Source organism: Eulemur rufifrons, chromosome 19 (genome assembly GCF_041146395.1).
Source record: "Eulemur rufifrons isolate Redbay chromosome 19, OSU_ERuf_1, whole genome shotgun sequence".
In the NCBI taxonomy this organism is placed as follows: Eukaryota; Metazoa; Chordata; class Mammalia; order Primates; family Lemuridae; genus Eulemur; species Eulemur rufifrons.
In genome coordinates this window covers 86,240,868-86,265,632 of record NC_091001.1, presented here as the reverse complement: position 1 = coordinate 86,265,632, position 24,765 = coordinate 86,240,868, and the positions used below count along the sequence as shown (strand labels likewise).

The following is a 24,765-nucleotide window of genomic DNA, read 5'->3' as shown; positions in this document are numbered from 1 at the left end:
GCCAAAAGGGGATCCATTCAGTCAGCTGGTGGGAGGAGCCTTAAGATTATATTTTAGTCACAAAGGATTTAATCAAGATACAGCTTAGACTGTGGGCCAACCATTTTGCCACATTTTGATTGGATTAGTTTGTAGAAGAATTTACTCCCTAGGTCAATGCTGAAAACAATTGAGCAATCACCAACAGCATACTCAAAGCTATGTCATACCCAAAGCTATACCTTCCCAAGGAGGACTGTAGGAAGGAAATAGATTTCACAAAACAAATCCAGCCAGTCACTAAAAACTGAATAAACATGACAATAACAAGCCCCAGGAGGGGGAGAATCAGTACCTAGAGTTGTAACAGAAGAAATGGCTTGAAAAAACAGCAAAAATGTTTTATGTCTCTTTGAAACACCCCCACTCCTTTTGGAGAACTAGGATCTGCATCTCTGTCTCAGGCCAGTGGTCAGGAGGGGCAGGGAATGTCTTTTCTTCTTTGAGCTACAGGAGATGGCTCAAGGGAATTGTCTGGGTGGAGGTCATGAGATTGCCTTAGCTGAAGATGGGATTAATCCCTGTGAAAGGTCACGAGATCATTTTAGCCAAAAATGGGATTGTGGGATTAATCAGAACCTCTAAAAGCTCTGTACTTCTGCTCAGAGGCAGGATATTGGTACTTTGAGACCAGAGTCTGCCAACCTCCTGATTTGCTGGCAAATAAACTTCTTTTCCTTCTCCTTGTTAATGGAAAAAAAGCCAAACTCTATAAAGTAATGTTAAAGAGATTTATTCTGAGCCAAATTTGAAGACCATGACCTGGAGCCATGCCCAAGAAGCCTCTGTGGCTGGGTTACAGTTTGGTTTTATACATTTCAGGGGGACAGGGTTTATAGGTAAAGTCATAAATCAGTATGTGGAAGACATACATTGGTTTGGCCCCAAAAGGTGAGCCATCTCGAAGCGGTGTGTGTGTGGGGGGGGGGCTTATAGGTTATAGGTGGGTTTAAAGATTCTTTGACTTGTAATTGGTTAAAGACATGAAACTTTTTCTAAAGGCTTGGAATGTTTTAAGATAAGGAGCTGTTAATCAGAGACAAGCCACCAGACATATATTTGTTGTGTAAATTGAGGACCTTCAGGTTTGTCTTGCATACCCTTTGGCCTGTTAATGGGTTACAAAGGATGTCTTCAAGAAGGGAGAGGGCATGATGAGGGATTTCTGACTCAAGCATGTCCTCCTAGCAGGCAATTTACTTTTGGGATATCTCCTTGCCCAAGAGGTGGTCCATTCAGTCAGCTGATGGGGGGTGAGCCTTAAGATTTTTATTTTACTTCACATCCTGAAACCTCTTGGCTTTATTCTTCTGATGCAGCCTTGGGGACAAGTGCCAAACTTTTGCTAACAAGGGACCACAATATATTATCTAAACTGTCCAGTTTCCAATAAAAAGTTACAAGGCATGCAAAGAAATTTAAGTATGATCCATACACTGGAAAAAAAAGCAGGCAACACAAACTGCCTGCGAGTTAGACTAGATGTCAGATTTAACAGAAAAAGACTTCAAACTAGTCATAAGTATGTTCATAGAAATTAAGGAAAGCATGATTAAAGAAGGAAGGTATGATGACGATGTCATACCAAATTGAGAACAATAAAGAGATAAAAAAACTATAAAAACAAACCAAATGGGAATTCTGGAGTTGAAAAATATAACTGAAATTAAAAATTCACTAGAAGAACTCAATAGTAGGTATGAACTGGCAAAAGAAGGGACTGATGAAGTTACGTTGACACTGCTTATATAAGCTGCAAACAGAGAGAACAATAAATGAAGAGAAATGAACAGAGACTCAGGGAAATGTGAGATACCATCAAGGGCACCAAATATATATAATGGGAATATCAGAAGAAAAGGAGAGACAGAAAGGACAAAAAAAAAAAAAAAAAAAAAAGTTCAAAGAAATAATGGCAAAAAACTTCTCTAATTTATTAAAAACAATAAACTCTATATGCAGGAAGTTCAGTGGCCTCCAACTAGGATAAACACAAAGAGATCCACAAATAGATACATGGTAGTAAAAAATGCTGAAGGTCAAAAGACAAGGAGAAAATTTTGAAAACTGTTAAGAGAAAAACAACACAAGGAGAATCCCAATAAAATTAACAATTGATTTCTCAGCAGAAACAAGGAAGGTCAGAAGGTAATGACATACATATTTAAAGTACTCAAAGAAAAAAACTGTCATCCAACAATTCTATAGCCAGAAAAATTATCCTTCAAAAATAAAAATGAAATAAAAACTTTCCCAGATAAACAAAACTGAGAGGATCTGTTGACAGCCCACCTGCCTCACAAGAAATACTAACAGAAGTTCTTCAAGCTGAAGCAAGTGTCCCCAGATGGTAATTTAAATCCACATGAAAAAACAAAAAGCAATGGTAAAGGTAATTGTGTAATTTTATATATATAAAGTATAAGTGTATATTTTTCTCCTTTCTTCTCAATGGTGGCTGCATAGCTGGTGTTTATTTGTTCTGTAAATGCTGCGTTCCTTTTAGTAAGAGGAAAGAATAGACATTAAAATCATGAGGACCTATAATTAAACCTATGGGATCAATTAATAAGCATGTCTAACTGATTAATATCTACTGTAACAATTCGGTAATGAATTTTCTTTGGATATTAGATATAAATAACATCTAAATATAATTTTAATATTCTAGTCATGATGTATGTAGTATTTAAAAATCACCTATAACTTTAATTCAGTTAAAACACTTCCTATTTAAAAAAAATGGATAACATTGATATTGAAATTACTACTTTAAGGGGTTTGTCTAAAATAAATATTGTGGCCTTATATTCAAACTACTGTAGAAAATATTGTGTTTAAATGGATGCAGGTTGTCTACTAAAGTCTATACATAACTATGCTAATTGTTCTTAAGTAATTAATAGAAACCAAGGTATAGCTACAGACTCCACTGTAAAGTTCATGCACTATTCTGTTCTTGCTTTTGCAGTATAAGGACTTCAGCCTCTGACTGTTAGGTGATCACCTTGGGAGATCAGTTTTCTGTTGAAGGGTACCTACTTTAAGTCTTGTACTCTTTATCACCCTGGGCTGCCAAATTTAATCCTATCATTTGTACCTAGCAATTGTGTGCTCTTAAAATCAGCTTTATTTTAAGTAAATCTGTGTCTACTTTAAGAGACTGGAAAAGGAAAAAAAATTCTTTGTCAAATCTTTCAGAGATTACTGTATTTACATACTGTTTAAAACTAAATGTCATAAAAGCTTCTTGATTAAACCAGGGGGGGAAAAAAAACAATTGTGTAAAATAACATGGATACTGTTGGGCTTATAACCTATGGAATGCTATATATGTGTAATATATTTTCCAGTAACAGCACAAAGCAGATTGCTGGGAGCATAACAGTACTGGGCTAAGAAAATGACTACAGATGGTAAAGTAATAATTATAACAATGTATTTTGGGGTGTGTTAACATCAATAGATATAATATGTATTAACAATGATAGCACAAAAAAGGGGTAAAGGAATAGAGTTATACAGGAGTAATGCTTCTATATATGTGTCTTAGTTCTTTTTTGGCTATATCAGAATGCCACAGATTAAGTAATTTACAAAGAATATTATTTTATTTTGTTCATAGTATTGGAGGCTGGGAAGTCCAAGAGCGCCATGCTGGCATCTGGCAAGGGTCATCCCATGGTGGAAGGTGGAAATGAGAGCAACACAGAGAGAGGCACCAGGGGCCAGACTTGCTTTATAACAATCCACTCTCTTGGTAACTAACCTGCTCCCATGATAACAACTTTAATCCATTTATGAAGGCTCTGCCTCCATGACCCAATCACCTCTTATTAGGCCCTACCTCCCAAAATTGTTGCATTAGGGATTAAGTCTCTAATCATGTCCCCCAAAAGGGGGACACAGTCAAACCATAGCACTATCACTGGAATTAAGCTCGTATAAATCTGAAGCTGATTCTGATGAATTAAGATGTACGTGATAAACCCCAGAGCAATCACACAAATACTACATTAGAAGATACTCAATGACTAAATGCAAAAGAAATCAGTAAGGTAGGAACAGAGGAACAGATAGACATGAGAAATTTAAACATCAAAAAATAAAATACCAGCCTGAGCAAGAGCGAGACCCCATCTCTACTAAAAAATAGAAAGAAATTATATGGACAGCTAAAAATATATAGAGAAAAAATTAGCCGGGCATGGTGGTGCATGCCTGTAGTCCCAACTACTCGGGAGGCTGAGACAGGAGGATCCCTTGAGCCCGGAGTTTGAGGTTGCTGTGAGCTAGGCTGACGCCATGGCACTCACTCTAGCCTGGGCAACAAAGTGAGACTCTGTCTCAAAAAAAAAAAAAAAAAAAAATAATAATAAAATAAAATAGAATGATAGATGTAATTCCTACTATATCAATAATAAAACTAAATGTGAGTGAATTAAGCAATCCAGTCAAAAGACAAAGATTATCATACTGGATTAAAAAATATGATCCAACTAAATGCTCTCTAAAGGAGAGACACTTTAAATTCACAGATATAATAAATGAAAATAAAAGAATGAAAAGAAGAATCATGCAAATAGCAACCACAAGAAAGGTGGGGTGGCTATGTTAACATCAGACAATATACACTTTAAAACAAAAAATGTTACTACAGAGAAAGAGGGATATTTCATAATGATAACACAGGTAATCCATCAGGAAGATATAACAATTATAAACATATATGCACCTAATAATAGAGCACCAAAATACATGAAGCAACAACTGACGGAAATGAAGGGAGAAATAGACAATTCAATAATAATAGTAGGAGATTTCAATACCCCACTTTCAGTAATGGTAGAACAACTAGACAGAGTATCAACAAGGAAACAGAAGACTTGAACAACACTATATATATATATATATTTTTTTTTTTTTGAGTCTGAGTCCCGCTCTGTCACCCTGGCTAGAGTGTCATGGCATCAGCCTAGCTCACAGCAACCTCAAACTCCTGGGCTCAAGCGATCCTCCTCTGCCTTAGCCTCCCAAGTAGCTGGGACTACAGGCATGCGCCACCATGCCCAGCTAATTTTTTCTATATATTTTTAGTTGTCCAGCTAATTTCTTTTTATTTTTTAGTAGAGACGGGGTCTCGCTCTTGCTCAGGCTGGTTTCGAACTCCTGAACTCAAATGATCTGCCTGCCTCGGCCTCCCAGAGTGCTAGGATTATAGGCGTGAGCCACCACACCCGGCCTTGAACAACACTATAAACCAACTAGACCTAACAGAAGTCTATGAAACACTCCACTCAACAACAAAATATACATTCTTCTCAAGTACACATGAAACATTTTCCAGAACAGACCATATGCTAGGCTATGAAACAAACTTCAATAAATTAAAAAAGATAGAAAGAGGTCGGGCACGGTGGCTCAGGCCTATAATCCTAGCACTCTGGGAGGCCAAGGTGGGCAGATTGTTTGAGCTCAGGAGTTCAAGGCTAGCCTGAGCAAGAGTGAGACCCCATCTCTACTAAAAAAAAAAAAAAAAAAAAAAAAATTAGCTGGACAACTAAAAGTATATATATATATAAAAAATTAGCCGGGCATGGTGGCACATCCCTGTAGTCCCAGCTACTTGGGAGGCTGAGGCAGGAGGATTGCTTGAGTCCAGTAGTTTGAGGTTGCTGTGAGCTAGGCTGATGCCACGGCAGTCTAGCCTGGGCAACAGAGTGAGACTCTGTCTCAAAAAAAAAAAAGGATAGAAAGAAATAATACAAAGGATGTTTTCCAACCAAAATAGAATGAAATTAGAAATCAAAAGCTGGAAAAATTTTGGAAATTCACAAATATGTCAAAATTAAACGAGGTCCCTTGGTATTCCTTTCTTCAAAATCCTTCAAGATTAAACATATGTATTGAGTGTTTATTATGTTTGTCTCCCCCACTCCTACTCCCAGAAAGCTCTTTGAAGGCAAGGACTGTATCTATTTTGATTACCATTGTACCTCTAACATAGTGTCTGGCATATAGTAGGAATGCAATATGCATTTGTGGAATGAATGGCTGAAGTTTGAATAAATGACTTATGTGAGAATGGAGATTCATTCATCTATTTATTCATTTCACAAATATTTATTGAGCACTTATTATGTACTAGATCGTGGGCATATAACAGCAAAGACAAAATTTCTGCCTCATGAAGCTTACCTTCTAACAGGTAAGACAAACAATAAACAAATAAATATATATTATCAATTAAGTGCTATCAAGAAAAAAAAAAAAAAAACCCGAGGCTGTTATTTTAGATTGAGTGGTTGGGTAATGGCTCTCTGAGATCACATAGGACAGGACACTTGAACATATCGAGAGAATGAGCCATGAAATACAGTCGACCCTGGGTATACACAGGAGATTAGTTCCAGAACCCCTCTTCCCCACGTATACTAAAATCCGCGCACACTCAAGTCTGCACACTCAAGTCCGCAGGGAATCAGCATATAGGAAAAGTCTGCCCTCTGTGTGTGGGTTTCACATCCCATAAATACTGCATTTTTGTACAGTATTTTTGATCCGAGTTTGTTGAAACAAATCCATCTATAAGTAGACCCTAGCAGTTCAGACCCGTGTTGCTCAAGGGTCAGCTGTACTCACAAAAGTGTGGGGTCATTAAAAGATTAACAGGTGACCAAAACAATGGGAAAAACTGAATTCTGTAAGGTTGTGCATCAATAATTACACATTATTTCTAAAATTTTTTCAAAAAGGGGAAGGATATACAAATCAAACAGATAGGAACGTCATCTCAAAAACCACCTAGTCCAGGTAAATTTGTGTGTACTGAGAAACATTAGGTAAAAATCAAGAAGATACTGTACTCTGGTTTAAAAACAACTTGTCTCACATCAACCCAGAAAATGTTACCTTTGCAACTTGGTCTGAGGTACGCACTCAAAATTTTAAACGAAGACTTGCTGGCCGGAGTGGTATCCAATATCAATTTTCCCCACACATTTTCCAGGAATTAGGTTGTATAACATATATGGTTAGATTCTAGTCCATCTAGCCTGGGAAGATTCCAACTATCTTTCTTCTCCGTGTCTATGAGGGACCTAAGTATGGCCCTAAAAAGTATCCTTTGTTTCATGCCGAAGGCACTAAAAACTGACTACACATCACTCTTCTCCCAGTCAAATCTCTGACTGATCATAATATATACTGCTCCATCCAGATATCCAGATCTCATACCTTTCTACTAACACACATCGTTCCCAACCCTCTCCCCAAATAGCTACTCAGTTCAAGATGGAGACAGAGACAGGAAACGGAGCCTGAGCCCCTTCAATCCAACCCCTTACCCAGCTTCGAGCCTGAATTTCGCTTCCCCGCCTCCAGCCTGAGCTTGGACAACCTCAGCTGCAGAGCTCTGCCTGACCCGGACCCAGGGCCTGGGATCCTGCTGGTCCAGATTCACCGGTCCCAGGCAGACAGGCTGGGACACACTGGGCCGTGATGCTCCTCAGATCAGGACCACTCCCGGAGCAGGGAGGTGGCAGACGGTCCGCACACTGACAACCCGGTCTACGCGCAGACCATGCAACACAGACACATATCACTTGTCTGCGGAAGTGGAGGCCGTACCTGGCTTGCAGCCTCGGTTCCCGGGGCGGATGTCGGGAGGCGATGCCCAAGGGTCAGAGGTGCCGACTGGACTCACCCACCCTCACGGATCTCACTTGGAGAGGCTCCGCGGGGGCCCAGCTGCAGCGGCACAGCCCCGGCGCCCTCTGATTGGTTCAGCCTCGGCCCCTCGCATGTTCGCTTCCGGGTGAGAGGTGCCTGGTCTCCCCAGCAACCGAGTCGCGCTCGGCGCTGTACTAGCGCCTGGTTCTCTCCAGGCCGCAGAGCTGGCGGCCCAGGAGGAATCGCAGAGTCAAGAAGATCTCTCCAACACCTCTCAGTCAAGTGAGTCCTCCTCGCTCCAGCGACGCCAGCGGGGAAGGGCATCTTTAAGTAGATCTCGCGTTGAGTCAGAACTTGGCTCCTAGTAACTCCTGTCCGGGTGTGACATATTTCCTTACCGTTTACACTGGGAGGTGGGGTGGGGTCCCGGAAAGCCCCTGGTCTAGGAATCAGGAGACCTCGATTCTGGCTCTGATTCTGTCGTTAATTCGCTGTTGTGACACCTTAGGCACGTGCCAACCTCTCTAGGCTTCATTTTCCGCCATGGTGCCAGATTCTCTCTAGCTCTAACGTTCCGAAGTTTCCAATGTAGAACTTTCTAAAGGCAATTGAAAACAGTTCAGTTTCTTGTATGATTACATTTAGTGCCCTGATTAAGAGACATTTAGCGATTGCTTCTCAAGTACCCTTCATTCACTAGTCATTCAGTTCCTATCAGCACTAAACACTGGGTTGGATAGTAGCAGGATAAGAAAAGAGATTCGACTAATCCGCCATCCTTGTCCTGAAAGAGCCGGGTGTGATAGGGTATCCCGATACAAAAGCATCATTTTATTATAATGGAGCCCTAAGTACTATATTACGAATAGGTGCAGAGTGCTGTGGGAACCCCTAAAGGAGTCTGGGGTGAAGAAAGTTAAGAAGAAAGGCATTGTGGAAGAGCAAATACCTGAGCTGAGGCTACAAGAAAACAATAACTAATATTTACAGAGTTTAGACACTGGCCTAAGTATTTTCCATATATTAGCTCATTTACTTAATTTGCCTCATCTAAGGATGAGGAAACTAAAGCATAGATAATTGAGTAATTTGTCCAAGGCCAAAGAAAATGGTGGGTCTGGATTCAAACTTAAGTAGTCTGATGGCAGAGCATGAACCCTTAACTACTACACTCTATTTTGCCAACTCCTAAGGATGAATAACAGTTAACCAGACAAAGAAGAGAAGGGTGTTCCAGGGAGAGAGTACAGCATGGTGTCTGTGGGGAACTAGAAGTAAATTTGATAATCTGCTTAGTATTCATATTATTAAACAATTAGAAAGCACTCTGTGTCCCTACCACCCTGGAACTTGAAATCTTGCAGATATGCATATAATTAATACATGAGCATAGATGGAAGTTTCTCTATACCTCTACGCTTCACACTTTATCCACAACCAAATCTTAGAAATTATAGAAAAAAATGAACAAACATACCTAAATTTATATATATTTTTCGGATTTAGTGTTAGTGTCTATATTTAACCCCTTAACAAGATCAGAATTCTGGCAAGATTGCTCTCTACTCCTCCCATCACTTCCATATTGATATCACCTGAATTTTAGTTACAGATTCTATTTTAAAACTTTTTTTTTTTTTTTGAGACAGGGTATCACTCTGTCACCCTGGCTAGAGTGCAGTGGCATCATCATAGCTCACAGCAACCACAAACTCCTGGTTCAAGTGATCCTCCTGCCTCAGCCTCCCAAGTAGCTGGGACTACAGGTGCATTCTACCACGCCTGGCCAATTTTTCTATTTTTTGTAGAGACGGGGTCTTGCTCTTACTCAGTCTGGTCTCGAGCTTCTGACCTCAAGCATTCCTCCTGCCTCAGCCTCCCAAAGTTGTAGGATTACAGGCATGAGCCACCACGCCTGGCTGTACATCAGTGTATAGCAGCATTATTCATCATGGCCTCAAACTGGAAACAACTTAAATGTCCTTCAGCTGATGAATGAATAAACAAAATGTACTATTTCTGTATAATATATTTATATATTTGGCTATAAAAAGGAATGAAGTACTGATACATGATACAACACAGGTGAACCTTGAAAACATTATGTTAAGTGAAAGAAGCCAGTCACAAAGGACCACATATTGTATGATTTTATTTGTAAGCAATGTCCAGAACAGGCAAATCCGTTGAGACAGAGAGTAGATTAGTAGTTGCCAGAGGCCTGAAGTTGGGGAGTGAGGGGTAGTTGAGGGGATTGGTAACTGCTAATGGGTATAGTGCTTCTTTTGGGGGTGATTAAAATATTCCAAAATTACATTAGTAATAGTGGTACAACTCTGTGAATATACTAAAAAGCATTGAATTGCATACTTTTAAAGGACAAATTTTGTCCTTAATATATATTAATAATGCTGTTATTATAAACAAATAAAAATAGATCATCTAGGCAACATTATTTATTTCCCCAGGACCATACACTAGACAATGGAAATGCCAAGTAATCATGATATGCTGTGATCATGGTCATGATCATGAAGTGAGTCTATTTGGATAGCGTTTAAAGCACATTGGTTATAGGTCTTAAGACATAAAAATATTTAAACTTATATGACTTTTCTTAAATCTTTTTAAACAGCCTCAGAAGTGTATAAGGTAAACTTTATATTTCCAAATGGAGACAAGTATGGTAAGCATACATTTCAAATACTTTTTTTATACTAAAAGCTAAATAGCTTAAGAATGAAAAACTGAGACTATAAAACTATTAGTGGAATATTAACTCCTTTAAATAAAATAACATAGAAATCCTAATAGATGAACAGATTTTTAAATCAAAACACCAATGTTATGTCTGGACAGTATGCTTTGGAAACTTACAGGGTCTGTCAACTTTCCTGGCCCTTGGGTCTCAGTGGTTACAAGATGGTCCAGGTCCATGGGTCTCCTCATTTCTGGTCTCACTGGTTTCAGTGCTAGGGAACCAAAGAGGACCATAGGGGTGCGGTTGTGAGTAGGCCCAGACATAAAAACTGTATTACTTAGTAAAACAGAGTTCCCACTTACAGTCTTCAATATTTCTCCCTTATTTAGATGGTGACTGTACAAGAACATCTTCTGGAGTCTATGAGAGAAATGGAATGGGTATCCATACCACTCCTAATGGAATTGTCTACACAGGAAGCTGGAGAGATGACAAGGTATTATTGATGTTTTTAATATTGACAGTGAATAAATAACCCTATGGGTAAATGATTCTGGGCATTTCACCATTAATCAAAAACACATATAATGAGTAGACTGTATACTAAAAATAATAAATGATCATATTTAACATATTAACATATGAGTAATATTAAAGGCATTGCAGAGAACTAATCATCATTATTGTCTTTCTCATCTCCCATTGATTGAGTAAAGCTATACCTATTACATAATTTTCTCATTCAATCCTCATAATAACCCATGAGGTACCTACCATTAATACTCCTATTTTACAAGTAAGGGACATCGGGCTCAGATTCCTTGCCCAGCTAGTAGGTGATGAAACAAGAATGTGTACCCACATCTGCTTGAATCCAGCTTGAGTTCTTATGAGTTTGTACTGTTTCCTAAGCTGACTAAACAAGCCCTTTAAGACAAGTTATCCTGAGGACCCCTGTTATTATCATCATGGACCCCCAGATGTTCAGATGCCTCAGATCCGGAACATTTGATTTGGTGGGCTTCACAGATTGATACAGATGAAGGACAATGATAAAAATTTTGTCCTGTTACTATAGAAATAAAGGGTGATACAAAGTTGATAAAATAATAACTACATGGATGATAGACATATATGTGTACATTTTTCAAAGGTTCTGGGGAAACTGAAAATTAGTTTCTGAGGTCATTTCCTTTATTGCAAACAGATGAATGGTTTTGGAAGACTTGAACATTTTTCAGGAGCAGTATATGAAGGACAATTTAAGGATAATATGTTTCATGGATTAGGGACTTATACATTCCCAACTGGGGCAAAGTACACTGGAAATTTCAATGAAAATAGGTAAGCTTGAAATAAAAAAATCACTGTAGTTCTAAAAGATTTTTTTCTGGTATGTTTGCTTAAATGTTGTAGTTAAATATTCTTTTGTAATATATTTAGTTTCTAAAATTGTTGGGGTTTTTTGGGGGGGGGGAAGTGTTAAAAGAGAGGCTAAGACTATCATAAGCCTCTAAAAAGGAACATCATTCTTTGTGATAATTCATTAGACTTTTCATTTATCCTCTTTACCTCTCTATTCCTATAAAACTATTTGCAGTCAGCTTGGAAATGGAAAGCTTTTTGCAATCACTGAGAAAATTTAGGTCAAAAACTACTTTCATTTGAAGTATCTTAATATACTTTTTAAAAAGCAGGCTTGGGGGTAATATGATAATTGTTTATGTCATCTTGACCTGACATGTATGTACATTTTTACTAGGCTAGTTTTAAATGTAAGCAAAATTAGTTCATTTTCAAGTTGTAGAGATGTACCTACTATTGTCCTTTCTGAGAATATGCTTGTAGGAAAAATAAAAGTGAAACAAAACATGAGTACAGCTTTACAAGCTTAATCTTTACAGTGAATACCATGACATACCATCCAGAAGTTCAAGTACATTTATAAATAACCCTTGATTATTTCCAGAATTGAAAATGCAATATATATGAAGTAGTCGATGTGAATACATTTTGAGGAAGACAGAAAAGTGTTCACCTTTATTTATTTATTTGTTTTTAGAGACACGATCTTGCTCTGTCACTCAGGCTGGAGTGCAGCAGGCTGATCATAGTTCACTGAAGTCTTGAATTTCTGGGCTCAAGTGATCCTCCTGCCTCAGCCTCCTGAGTAGCTGGGACTACAGGCACGTGTCATCACTCCTGGTTAATTAAAAAAAACTTTTTTTTTTTTTTTTTTGGAAACAGAATCTTGCTATGTTGCCCAAGCTAGCCTCAAACTCCCGGCCTCAAGCCATCCTCCCACCTCAGCCTCCCAAAGTGCTGACATTACAGGTGTTAGCCACTGAGCCCGGCTGGCCCTGTTCACCTATTTTGATTCCAAGTCTGTGACAATAACCACAAATTTTTTCCATTGGTGTTAATAAAGGGAGAAAAATCTAACCTTTGAGATAAAGTTCTGTTTGTTTATGTGAAGTACATTTTTACCACACCCAAGAGTCTAAGAAAACACCAGCACAGAGCACAGAACCTCAAACATAGTTGATGGTCAAGAAATATTTGTTGAATAGCTGAATTAACTAAGCCAGATAGGCAATATAAACTTTTCATTTTTTAATTGATTGTTTTAGTTTTACGTGAACTTAGCTTATGTGATCGTAATGTCTTGGACACCAAACTTTGTAAAATGACAATGTTTGTTTCGAATAGTCTTCTTGTTGTAGGTTATGAAAGCAAGATGCTGGGTTTTAAATCAAAGCTTGAAAATGGAAAGATATAATGCTTCAGAAATAGTATATGATATGCTAGACAATGTTATATCTGGACGGTAAATTCTTGGTCATGGTTAATGAACAAACTTATTTTTTACTATTGCAGGGTGGAAGGAGAAGGGGAATATACTGATATCCAAGGACTAGAATGGAGTGGTAACTTTCATTTCACAGCTGCTCCAGGCCTAAGACTAAAGCTCCACATGTAGATGTTCTGCATTAAAGTACATGAAGCTTTTAGATGTAAGGAAAGCAACTAAATCTGTTACTTGAAATTACTTCATGCACTACCTCTGTATTGTAAGTTTTCCAATAAAACCATCACCTACTTATGCATTTTTGAACTTTATTTTCATTATCTTATAATTAGTTTTAAATAACGTAATTCAATTCAGAGTTTGCTCATTTTAGTAACTACAGCAGAACTATCCAGATCTTGGTAATGTCAATTTCCAATCTTGTGCCTGAGTTTTGTCATCTTTTTGGTTTTGCTAGTTTATGCTTATGTGATTATTTTAGAAGAAAATTTTCCCTGTCTTGCCCTTGCAAGTATGCAAATATTTGTCCCCACTGAACTTTTTTTTAATTATTGTGGTAAGAACACTTAGTATGAGATCTACCCTTTTAACAAAATTTTAAGTGTACAATGCATCATTGTTAATTATAGGTACAATGTTGTATGGCAACTCTCTAGAGCTTATTCATCTTGCTTGACTGAAACTGTGTGCCCATTGATTAGTAACTCCTCATTTCCCCCTCACCCCAGCCCCTGGTAACTACTATTCCTCTCTTTGCTTCTATGAATTTGACTATGAATTTGACTATACTTCATGCAAGTGGAATCATGCAGTTTTGGTTTGTGACTGGCTTATTTCACTTAGAATAATGTCTTCAAGTTTTATCCATGTCACATATTGCAGAATTTCCTTCTTTTTAAAGGCTGAATAGTATTACATTGTATGTATCTGCCACATTTTCCTTATTAATCATTGCTGGACATTTAGGCTGTTTCTACAACTTGGCTATTGTAAATGATGGCTGCAATGAATATAGGGGTGCTAATATCTCTTTGAGATCATGATTTCAGTTCTTTTGGATAAATACCCAGAAGTAGGATTGCTGAGGCATACGGTAGTTCTATTTTTAATCTTTTAAGGAACCTTCATAATATTTACCACAATGCCTGTACTATTTTTGCATTCCTACTAACAGTGGGCAAATGTAGGGCCTCCCAGTGCTCCCCATCCCAGCTTTCTTTCCGTGTCCTGACCAAAAATCACAGAGTGCCTTGACCATGGTGGGACTTAGCCAGCTACAGGTTTCTCCCAGCAGGCAAGAACCCAAATTGGGGCCCTGAACATTCCCGGTCACTGGTAAAGGTATTTAGGTTGTTAGCTGGATGTGGTGGCTCACTCCTGTAATCCTAGCACTCTGGGAGGCCGAGGCGGGAGGATAGCTTGGGGCCAAGAGTTCGAGACCAACCTGAGAAAGAGCAGGACCCCTGTCTGTACAAAAAATAGAAAAATGAGCTGGATGTGGTAGCGCACACCTGGTAGTCGTAGTTATGTGGGCGGCTGAGGCAGGAGGATCACTTGAGCCCAGGAATTTGAGGATACAATGAGCTATGATGACGCCACTGCACTGTAGCCAGACAAGAGCAAGACCCTATCTCAAAAAAAAAAAAAAAAAGGTAGCTAGGTTGTTGCCCAAAACATTAAAAGAAACGATCCCCAGCCCTGAGCCAAATTCCTTAAAGCCTCATATAAACTCTATGCCTTGACCTCCCTTGCTGTAGACATACCTGGGTAGAACACTTCCCTTTCTCTAGCTGTCCATCACAAACATTGCTGCAGCACTCTGTAAATTCTCCGAATAAATGCTTTGGATTGATAGTCCTGGCATTAGTGCTTCTTTCTTTGGAATCCCAACTGACCCCATCTTGGGGACAGTTTGGGGCACTCCCTTGTGGGAGCTCCCCTGCTGCCACCACTGTTTTTTAGCAATTCAACCAGAGAGTGATGTGGGACAAAACAGCAAGAGTTCCAATTTCTCCATATCCTCACCACTTGTTGTTTTGTTGTGTGTCTCACCTAATGGACACACCCAAACCTGACTTTACCCCAGGTGGAGCTCTGCTTGAGAGTAGCTATCTTGGCTTACCGCTGTTCTTGACGGACCTCAAGACCAAATTAGAAAGAAACCATAGCATGACTAAAGGGAAGTTGATTCCAGATGTAGTGTTTAAAGGAAGGGGGGAAAAAAGGGAAAATTGATTTTAAAAAAAGAAAAGAAAAAAAAGAAACCATAACAATAAAAATTATAACACTAATAAAGGTCTAGTTTCCAGAATATATAAAGAACTCTTATAACTAACTCAACAATAAAGAAAACATCCCATTTAAAAATGGGCAAAGAATTTGAATAGGCATTTTTCCAAAGATGATGTACAAATGGCCAATAAATAAACAAAAAAGATCCTCATCGTATCATCATTACTCTGTAGGGAAATGCAAGTCAAATACAAATGAGATACCACGTCACAGCCACAAGGATGGCTATATTAAAAAAAAACAAACAACAGTAACAAAGATTGGCATGGATGTGGAGAAACTGGAATCCTCAAACATTTCTAGTGGGAATGTAAAATGGTGCAGCTGCTGTGGAAAACAGTTCCTCAAGAAATTAGACGTAGAGTTACCATATGACTCAGCAATTCCTAGGCATGTACCTAAGAGAAATTGACTTATACACAAATGTTCATAGCAACATTATTCACTGCCGTGGTCTGAATATTGTATCTCTCCAAAATTCATGTTGAAACCTAACCCTTATTGTGGTGGTATTAAGAAGTAGGGCCCTTGGGAGGTGATTAAGTCATGAGGGCAGACCCCTCATGGATGGGATTAGTGTCCTTGCAGAAGAGTGTTAGGGAGTTTGCTTGCTGCTTCTGCCATGTGATATGGTAGCAAGAAGGTGCTGTCTTTGAAGAAGAGAGCAAGCCCTCAACCAGACACCAAATCTGCTGGCATCTTGATCTTGGATTTGTCAGCCTCCAGAACTGTGAGCAATAAATTTCTGTTGTTTATAAATTACTCAGTGTAAGGTATTTTGTTACAGCATTGCAGATGGACTGAGGCATTCATAATAACCTTAAACTGGAAACAAACCCAAATATCCATCAAATGATGAATGGATAAACAAAATGTAGCATGTCCGCACAGCGAAATATTATTCAGCCATAAAAAGAAATAAAGTACTGATACTACAACAAGGATGAATTTAGAAAACATTGTCCTAAGTGACAGGGACCAGTCACAAAAGGCTACATATTGTGCGATTCCATTTATGTGAAATGCCCAGAGTAGGCAAATCCTTAGAGACAGAAAATAGATTAGTCGTTGCCAGGGGAGGAAGGAATTAGGAGGCATGGGGTTTCGTTTTGGGGCGATGGAAACATGCTATTAATAGAATTAGATAATGATGGTTGCACAGTCTTGTGAATATTCCAAAAACCACTGAATTGTTCACTTTAAAGGGGCAAATTTTATATATGGTATGTGAATTATATCTCAATTTCTTAAAAAGTACATCTGTGTGTTGTCATATATTCTATGTACAGAAAGATTCTTTACCTTCTATATAAAATAATTTAAAAATGATCAGAACATTATATGTCAGCTACATTTTAAAAATTACAATAAAGAACTGAGTGTTTTTGCTGAAACTGTTATTCTAAAACTGACAAAAAATAGTATATGCAATAGATAATTTTATCATATTTATTCAAAATCTTGTGAATATTTGTGTTGCTTAATATATTTACAAGAAACTGTATATTTTTATTTTTTGCTGTACTAGGATAAATTTGGGTTTAAATGTCTTTTATGATGTATTTTTGTTAGTTTCGCTTAACATTGGCTTTGTATTTAATTTCAAAAGGCCCTATTTGTAAGGGTTCAAAGACATATTTTAAAAATTGGACATTTTCAGATTTGTTGCTGGTATGGTTTTAGAATTAAATATTATTATTTTTGTGCTGGAATTTTTAAAGAAATAAATAGTGAACAAGTTAAGATAAGGTGAGAGGATATTTTCAGAGACCAGGACATATAATGTGCATTCAAAACTTCTGGAAAATACTTTATAGAGAAGTATCTGCTTTGTTGCAAACTAAATTTTCCTCAATATTTTCCTTCAAATTATTTAATGTAGCAAGATAAATATTTAATCTTAAAATCTTTAACTTTTTATTGTTATATTAATAATAACTTTTCAATGTACAATTTTTCAGTTTTCTAAGATACCAAAGATATTCCTCTTAAATGGTTTTCTGCCTTTTACTTCTTGAAATTAAATGCAGTTCAGTTGTTCAATTAGTTGACGCTAGAATTTGACCTGGTGCTTATATAATTAGAAGAGACACTAGTTTTCCTCATTTAAAAGCCTGGTTAGCATACGACAGTCTCGTTTCAGGGGAAGTCAAACCTCTCTACTGCTTCTTTTTATAACCTTTAAGTTAATTCAGAATCCAGATAAGCCTTGATCTGAGGATGATATAACCACGGCAAGCACCATGGGGTAAGTGTGTGCTTTTATGTACTTTACGAGGCATTGAAGGGGGAAATAATTTTATAAGAGAAGAAAACTCGTCAGTCCTTACCATTGGGTTTACTAATTTAAATTCAAAACATGCTAACATTTATTTAAGGTAGCCAGTCAAAGAAATAAGTTTTATTCAAGAGTTGTAACAATTTTTAAATTATTCATTTATTTCCTTAATTTTTATATTGTGTCTTAACTACTTTTGCAGTTTGTCAGCTAATGAACTGCTTGGTGACTGAAGTTGTTCTGCATATTTATATATTTAGTTGAAGCTGAGTTAAATTTTGAGAGCAATCTTAAAGAAAGAATGACAGGGAGCATAAATCTAACATGTATATGCCTCTTTGGAATTAAGAATAATTAAAGAATGAAAAGAATGAGAGATGGAGGGAGATTGGTTTATGCCTTTGTAACACAGAAAAAGAATAGAGGATTCTATTAGAGTTCACTCCTCTATGCACAGAAAAAAATGCGTGCTGATTAAAAATGTGTGCTGATTAATTACACAGGGGCATTTATTAGTGAAACCTAATTCTCAATACTTGAAGGGATTTTGGGGGTATGATAAGAAGAACTGAGTTTCACTTAGAAGCTTTCTCAAGTGAGAATAGGATTCCATTATAATTAGTATTGGAATTATATGATTTTTTTATATGCTTAAACAGTAGTATTCTGAATATATAGAAATCTATCTTTGTATCACCCTTTTATCTTTTGTAATAGCTCCTTTCAATGTAAAATCATATTGCTGCAAATGATGGAGCTATTTTATTGGGGTCTACTTTTGAAGGATTCAACATAGATCATCAGAAGTTTATACTAGAGAAGAAAGTTTTTGACATATATTTATTCTAAACAGTTTCCACAAATTTAATTAACATCTACATTTTTGTTAATACCATATGCTGAAAATGCAATCTAAACCCATTTGAAAACTCAGAGGCTTTTGAAAGCAAGATAATCATACTATGGTTAACTTTTTTTTTTTTTTTTTTTTACTCGCGCAGGGGCCATGCTAATCTTCTCTGTATCATTCCAATTTTAGTATATGTGCTGCTGAAGCGAGCACTGGTTAACTTTTAATACAAATATAAATGATGCATTTTGAAGCTAAAAGTTGACAGATCAGAGCCAAGTACAAATTTCACATACATTTTGTTGGTTTGATTTGAGACAGAATTGATGAAATTCCTGAATTCTCTTTATTCCCCCTCCTTCCTTCCCTCTTCTCTGTGTATGAGTGTACTTACACACTTACAGCAGGCCACTAGTAAATGCTAAGCAATATGTGCACAAAGATCGACCTACTTCCCTCCCTCCTGCCTTCCCTACCTTCTTTCCTTTCTCCTTCTCTCCCTCTTTCCTTACTTTCTTTTTCTTCAGTGACAGCAGTTCTTAACGTTTTGGGGGGCCAAGGAGCGCTTTCAAAATCTTTAGAAACTAGTCCACCCTTTCTGCAAAAAATGTAAAATCACATAATATTTTGCATACAATTTCAGATTTACTGGTGGTCTGAAGCCCAATGCAAGGACCCCAGGTTAAGAACTTTTGATTTTGAGTTCAATTTTGACTGGAGTATGAGTTGTTCACAATTTCTCTTAGTTTCTGAATTTTTATAAAATGTAAGAATCTTTAAGTTGATAATTCTTGCTAATCTTTTCTTAGGGACAGTGTGGAAGATGCTGATTCTCCTTCACACACAATTTGCATGACAGTGAAACACAGTTTAACTGATATCCATCACATTACTGCTGCTGATCCCCAAGGACTTGTGCCTTTCAGAGTGCCAAGAATCACCTTGGGAGTCACAGAAGAAAAAAAAAAATCCTCATTATTGATCTTATGAAGCACTTTCAGTGCCCCAAATAAGATAAACTAAACAAATCATAAATTGCTAATATTACAGAGAGAACACTCTCCGGTTGGTAGGTTCGTGATTATTTTGTTGTCTGTTTCTGCCCTTATTGAAGGTAGTAGATATTAACAACGGTTCAAGTCTTCTTAAAATAATTAGAAAAATAAAGAGATAATGGCAGCAGATCAGATGTTCAAATTCATCCATTTGAGAAAATCCTGAGAATTTATTCCCTGAGAATGAAGGAGTAGCTGTTTTGGATTTATCTTTGGGACCTACTTATTTCAAAGCTATTTGAGGATACGATGCCCTTATATGGGGCTATGCCAGCCCTTCCCCATTTTTCCTCAGGCTATACCGCATGGTTTTAGTGAGCCACAGAGGGGAAAATATTGGATTTCTTTTTTTTTTTGTGAAACAAGGATCTTACTGCTATAGCCCTGGGTAGAGTGCAGTGGTGTCATCATAGCTCACTGCAACCTTAAACTTCTGGATTAAAGCAATCCTCCTGTCTCAGCCTCTCAAGTAGCTGAGACTACAGGCACACACCACCATACTTGGCTAATTTTCCCATGTTTTGTAGAGACAGGGTCTTGCCATGTTGCTCAGGCTGTTCTCGAACTCCTGGGCTCCAGTGATCCTCTCACCTCGGCTTCCCAAGGTGCTGGGATTACAGGTGTGAACCACCGCATCTGGCCTCGAAAATTCTTATGTTCTCTAAAAAGCCTCCTCTTCTTAAATTTTCACTGGATTTCTTATGGAGTGTGTGGGTGGGGTGGGTAGAGATGGTGCATAAACATGAGTAAAGGTGTAATTGGGGAGAAGTGGAAAAACCTTACTGTTTAAGGTACCCTGACACTTGCTATTTACCATAACACCTGGGCAAAGGAAGGAACAGTAGGAAAGAAGGGATGGTTGTATTTCTTTACTGAGGTACTTTTCAATACTCTTTCTCCACCTCCTAGCAGAGTTAGTTAGTGTACCCCCAATTAACATATGGAGAAAATAAAAGTTAAGGCTCTGTTAAAATTGTAGAATCAATAAGTTCATTATTACAGCATATTCAGCCTCCTTTTAGTTTCCCAGTTCAAATAAGCTTAGAGCAATTTTAAAAATTCTTTTATGGATATATTTTCTGCTTCTGAATCGGAGAGTTACAATCCAACTCTTTTTCTTGAGCAAAGCATAAATTTAGCTCATGCAGTAACCTTTGAAATGTCACTCCTATCTGTGCCCTCCTTTCCTTTCTAGTAGTCATTTCCCTAATTCAGGACATCATTATTTTTCACTCGGGTTATTAAAGGTACCTACTCACTGGCCTTTTTGCAGCTGATCTTTTCTCTAGTGCCATAAAGTTGTCTTGAGACATGATTTTGTTAGTTGCTTAAAAACTTACAGTGACTCCTTATTCTCTCCACTGCAGAGTAGGCTCCAAAGAAGATATTTATGGCCCTCTATTTGACCCCATTCTACCTGTCTAGATTACTTTCTACTCTGGCCTCTGTGCTCCTAGGATCCCTAAATCCACTCGTGCCTTATTTTGTTCCTTTAGTGATCCTCTTTTAACATTTCTACATATCGTGCTAAGCCCAGTTAAAATCCTGTCTTTTTCATGAAATTTCCTCTAATCTCACAACTGGAACTCATCTTTTCTCCTCTGAAAGTTTTAGGCACTTTAGGCCTTTCTCATTTCATTTGTCACAACCCATCATGTGTTATAGGTTATTTTTGTGTCTCATCTTTCCTACTAGACTGTAAGCAGGAACAATCTCATCTTTGAGTTTCCCTGAGCACCCGGAACAATGCCTTTTACATGGTATATGCTTGACAAATACTCATTCAATTCAAACGCACTCTGTTTTTCCTATAATCCACAAAAAAACCTAAAAAGTTAATTTTAGCCAGGCTTTCCTTCTTTATTCCACAATAGAATGGCCCCATTTTCCAAGTTTCTATCTACAGAGCTCCAATGAGTCAGTAGTATCAAAAATGTGGGTGATGCAAGGGAGAAAGGGTAAAAACAAGAGCTGGAGTGACACACTAGAGGCTTCTCAAGGTGGAGAATTTGTCATTAATCAACAGAAAGCACACATATGTTTCAAGGAAATGTGAGAAAACTTTCCAGAATTAAAAATCATTCTTGCTTCTGGATAACTTCTTAGAGGACCAGCATATTAGTAAGGATTGTGTTCATCTGTATGTAATGGAAAAACCAAAATAATAGTGGCTTAAAGAAGCTAGAAGTATATTTCTCTCTCACGTTAAAAAAAAAAAAAAATCTCAGAGGTAGGCAGTCCAGAGCTGTTAGATCAGTTCCTTGGTGTGGGGACCCAGGTTCCTTTTGTCTTGCTCTTCTGCCATCCTCAGTGTATCACCTCTTGGGCTCCACATATCTCATTCACGTTCAGCCAGCAGGAAGGAGAAATGGGGGGAAAAGGTGTGTTCCCTCCTTTTAGGAGACTTTCCAAAGGTCACTCACACTATTTCTACTTCTGTAGCATGGGCAGAAATCTAGTCTCATGGTCACACCTCGCTGTGCAGGAGAAGGGGGAGTATAGTCTTTAACTGGGTTACTAAAGGAAAAGGGGAGGATGGATACTGGGTGGCAACTAGCAGCGTCTGACAGAGCCAGTGTCAGACCTCATAGTGCCTCTTACATTCCTTTAGGACAAAGTACGGCATTATGCACAAAAGTACTCTTTTTTTTTTCCACTTTATTTTTTTTTTTTTATTTAATTTTACAGAATCAAAGAGTCTAACAGTATATCTTGTTAGATACAGTATGTCCTCATAATGTATACATTATTTCTTGTACAATGATATGAAATAATATGGGAAATATTCATGATAAATTATTAAGTGAACAGTGCAAGTTAAAAACAATAGTTTCATATTTTTTCCCCACCCCCCCTTTCCCGAGTCAGCACCTTCAAGTGTTACCACTCCCCAAACGGTGCGCAATGCACTCATTGTGTAGGCATACCCCCATCCCCTCCTCCACCCCCACCTCAGTCTGATGTCCAATTGGTGTCGTTTCCAGATTTGTATTTAGGTGATGATCAAGGAAACCAATTTTCTGGTGAGTACATGTGATGCTTGTTTTTCCATTCTTGGGATACTTCACTTAATATAATGGGTTCCAACTCTCTCCAGGAGAACCATAGAGATGTTGTATCTTCATCATTCCTTATAGCTGAGTAGTATTCCATGGTATACATATACCACAGTTTACTAATCCAATCATGTATTGATGGGCATTTGGGTTGTTTCCACATCTTTGCTATTGTGAATTGTGCTGCTATAAACATTTGGGTACACGTGCCTTTGTTACAGAATGACCTTTTTTCCTTTGGGTATATGCCCAGTAATGGGATTGCTGGGTCAAATGGCAGGTCTACTTGAATCTGTTTAAGATACCTCCATAATGCTTTCCACAGAGATTGCACTAGTTTGCAGTCCCACCAGCAGTGTATTAGTGTTCCTGTCTCTCCACACCCACGCCAACATGTGTTGTTTTGGGTTTTTTTGATAAAGGCCATTCTCACTGGGGTTAAGTGATATCTCATTGTGGTTTTGATTTGCATTTCCCTGATGATTAGAGATGTTGAACACTTTTTCATATGTTTGTTAGCCATTTTTATATCTTCTTTTGAAAAATTTCTATTCATGTCCTTTGCCCACTTTTTGATAGGGTACAAAAGTACTCTTTTAAGAAAAATTTTCAGTAAAGGGGGAAAATAAAGAGCAAGCCAAGCTGGGAATAAACATAGATTTACCTAGGAAAAAGCATTTTTGACAAAATGAGTCACTAGGGTGACTAAGTAAACCTTTGCCCCTCCCCCCCACATCCCAGTTGTCCCAGCTCCAACCTCACGTCCCTTAATCCTCAAATCTACACTGTGAGGTGAAGATTATTATTACTTTGCCAATTATACAGATCAGGAAATCAAAGTCCATGCAGCTGGCTTGGAACCTGGTGTATTGCCTACAAAAGCCATATAAATCATAGCATGTTTCCTAAATGGATTTGCACTTAGTTTTGATTGTAGATCACCTCAATTAGCCCCTACAGAAAAACCTATTACAACCGATTCTACTAGTCGCTTGATGTGGGTGATTTCATTTAATGTGGGATACTTAAGAAAAACTCTAGATTTGTGGCTTCCAATATTTTAGGGTCTGAATTATTAGAAATTTTAAACAATAGATTGCACATATAATAAGAATTTACTTACAAAAATATAGGCAAAAAGGATAGTATGAAATGCAAGGTACCTGTTATTATTAATGACATTTTGTTTTTTACAGAACCTCTAAAGAAATCAGGAAGAAGACTTCAAAAACCATGATGTGATGTCTCCTAGTGGGGACAGGACACGAGGTAAGTGAAAATTGCAAAGAACTTGTTTCTAGTAATAACACGGATAAACTGAGAACTTAGTTTAATTCAGTGATCATTCTTGAAGCAGAAGTATTATAAATTTCTTTTTGGAATTTTGTAACCCTTGTTTGTCTAAAAACCAACAAATAAATTATGGGATTACTTTATTAGTTAGCAGGGAGGGCTAATAGTCACCTTATAAACCAGCTGCGTTATATCAGATTTACTGCATATATGAATAAATTACTCAGTATTGAGAAAAGAATGAACTGTGTTTTTTTGTTTGTTTTGTGTTTTTTTTTTTTTTTTTTTTTTGAGACAGAGTGTCGCTTTGTTGCCCTGGCTAGAGTGAGTGCCATGGCGTCAGCCTAGCTCACAGCAACCTCAAACTCCTGGGCTCAAGCAATCCTACTGCCTCAGCCTCCCGAGTAGCTGGGACTACAGGCATGCGCCACCATACCCGGCTAATTTTTTCTATATATATTTTAGTTGTCCATATAATTTCTTTCTATTTTTAGTAGAGACGGGGTCTCGCTCTTGCTCAGGCTGGTCTAGAACTCCTGACCTTGAGCGATCCACCCGCCTCGGCCTCCCACAGTGCTAGGATTACAGGCGTGAGCCACCGCGCCCGGCCTGTTTGTTTTGTTTTTTTGAGACAGAGTCTCACTCTGTTGCCTGGGCTAGAGTGCCGTGGCGTCAGCCTAGCTCACAGCAACCTCAAACTCCTGGACTCAAGCAATCCTCC

General features: G+C 37.9%; 2 protein-coding genes and 1 non-coding gene across 4 annotated transcripts in view; 1 reads left to right on the top strand and 2 right to left on the bottom strand.

Moving 5' to 3' along the window:
- The window catches only part of DHX57 (DExH-box helicase 57), a 51,475-nt gene extending 43,659 nt beyond the window's left edge, over positions 1-7,816 (bottom strand). For both annotated transcript variants that reach the window (XM_069493907.1, XM_069493909.1), the window contains exon 1: positions 7,669-7,816. The gene's annotated coding sequence lies outside the window, so the exon portion shown is untranslated. The remainder of the gene's footprint in view (positions 1-7,668) is intronic.
- Positions 1,522-13,467, top strand: MORN2 (MORN repeat containing 2). Its single transcript, XM_069493882.1, has 6 exons — positions 1,522-1,604; positions 7,880-7,992; positions 10,346-10,396; positions 10,801-10,907; positions 11,619-11,755; positions 13,289-13,467. The coding sequence occupies exons 1-6, from the start codon at positions 1,522-1,524 to the stop codon at positions 13,389-13,391; spliced, it is 594 nt and encodes a 197-aa protein (XP_069349983.1). The 3' UTR covers positions 13,392-13,467.
- Positions 13,468-18,746: 5,279 nt separating this feature from the next.
- LOC138400394 (U6 spliceosomal RNA) lies at positions 18,747-18,853 on the bottom strand. The gene has a single exon (XR_011236287.1). It is a non-coding gene; the product is annotated as a U6 spliceosomal RNA (small nuclear RNA).
- Between the last annotated feature and the right edge of the window lie 5,912 nt (positions 18,854-24,765).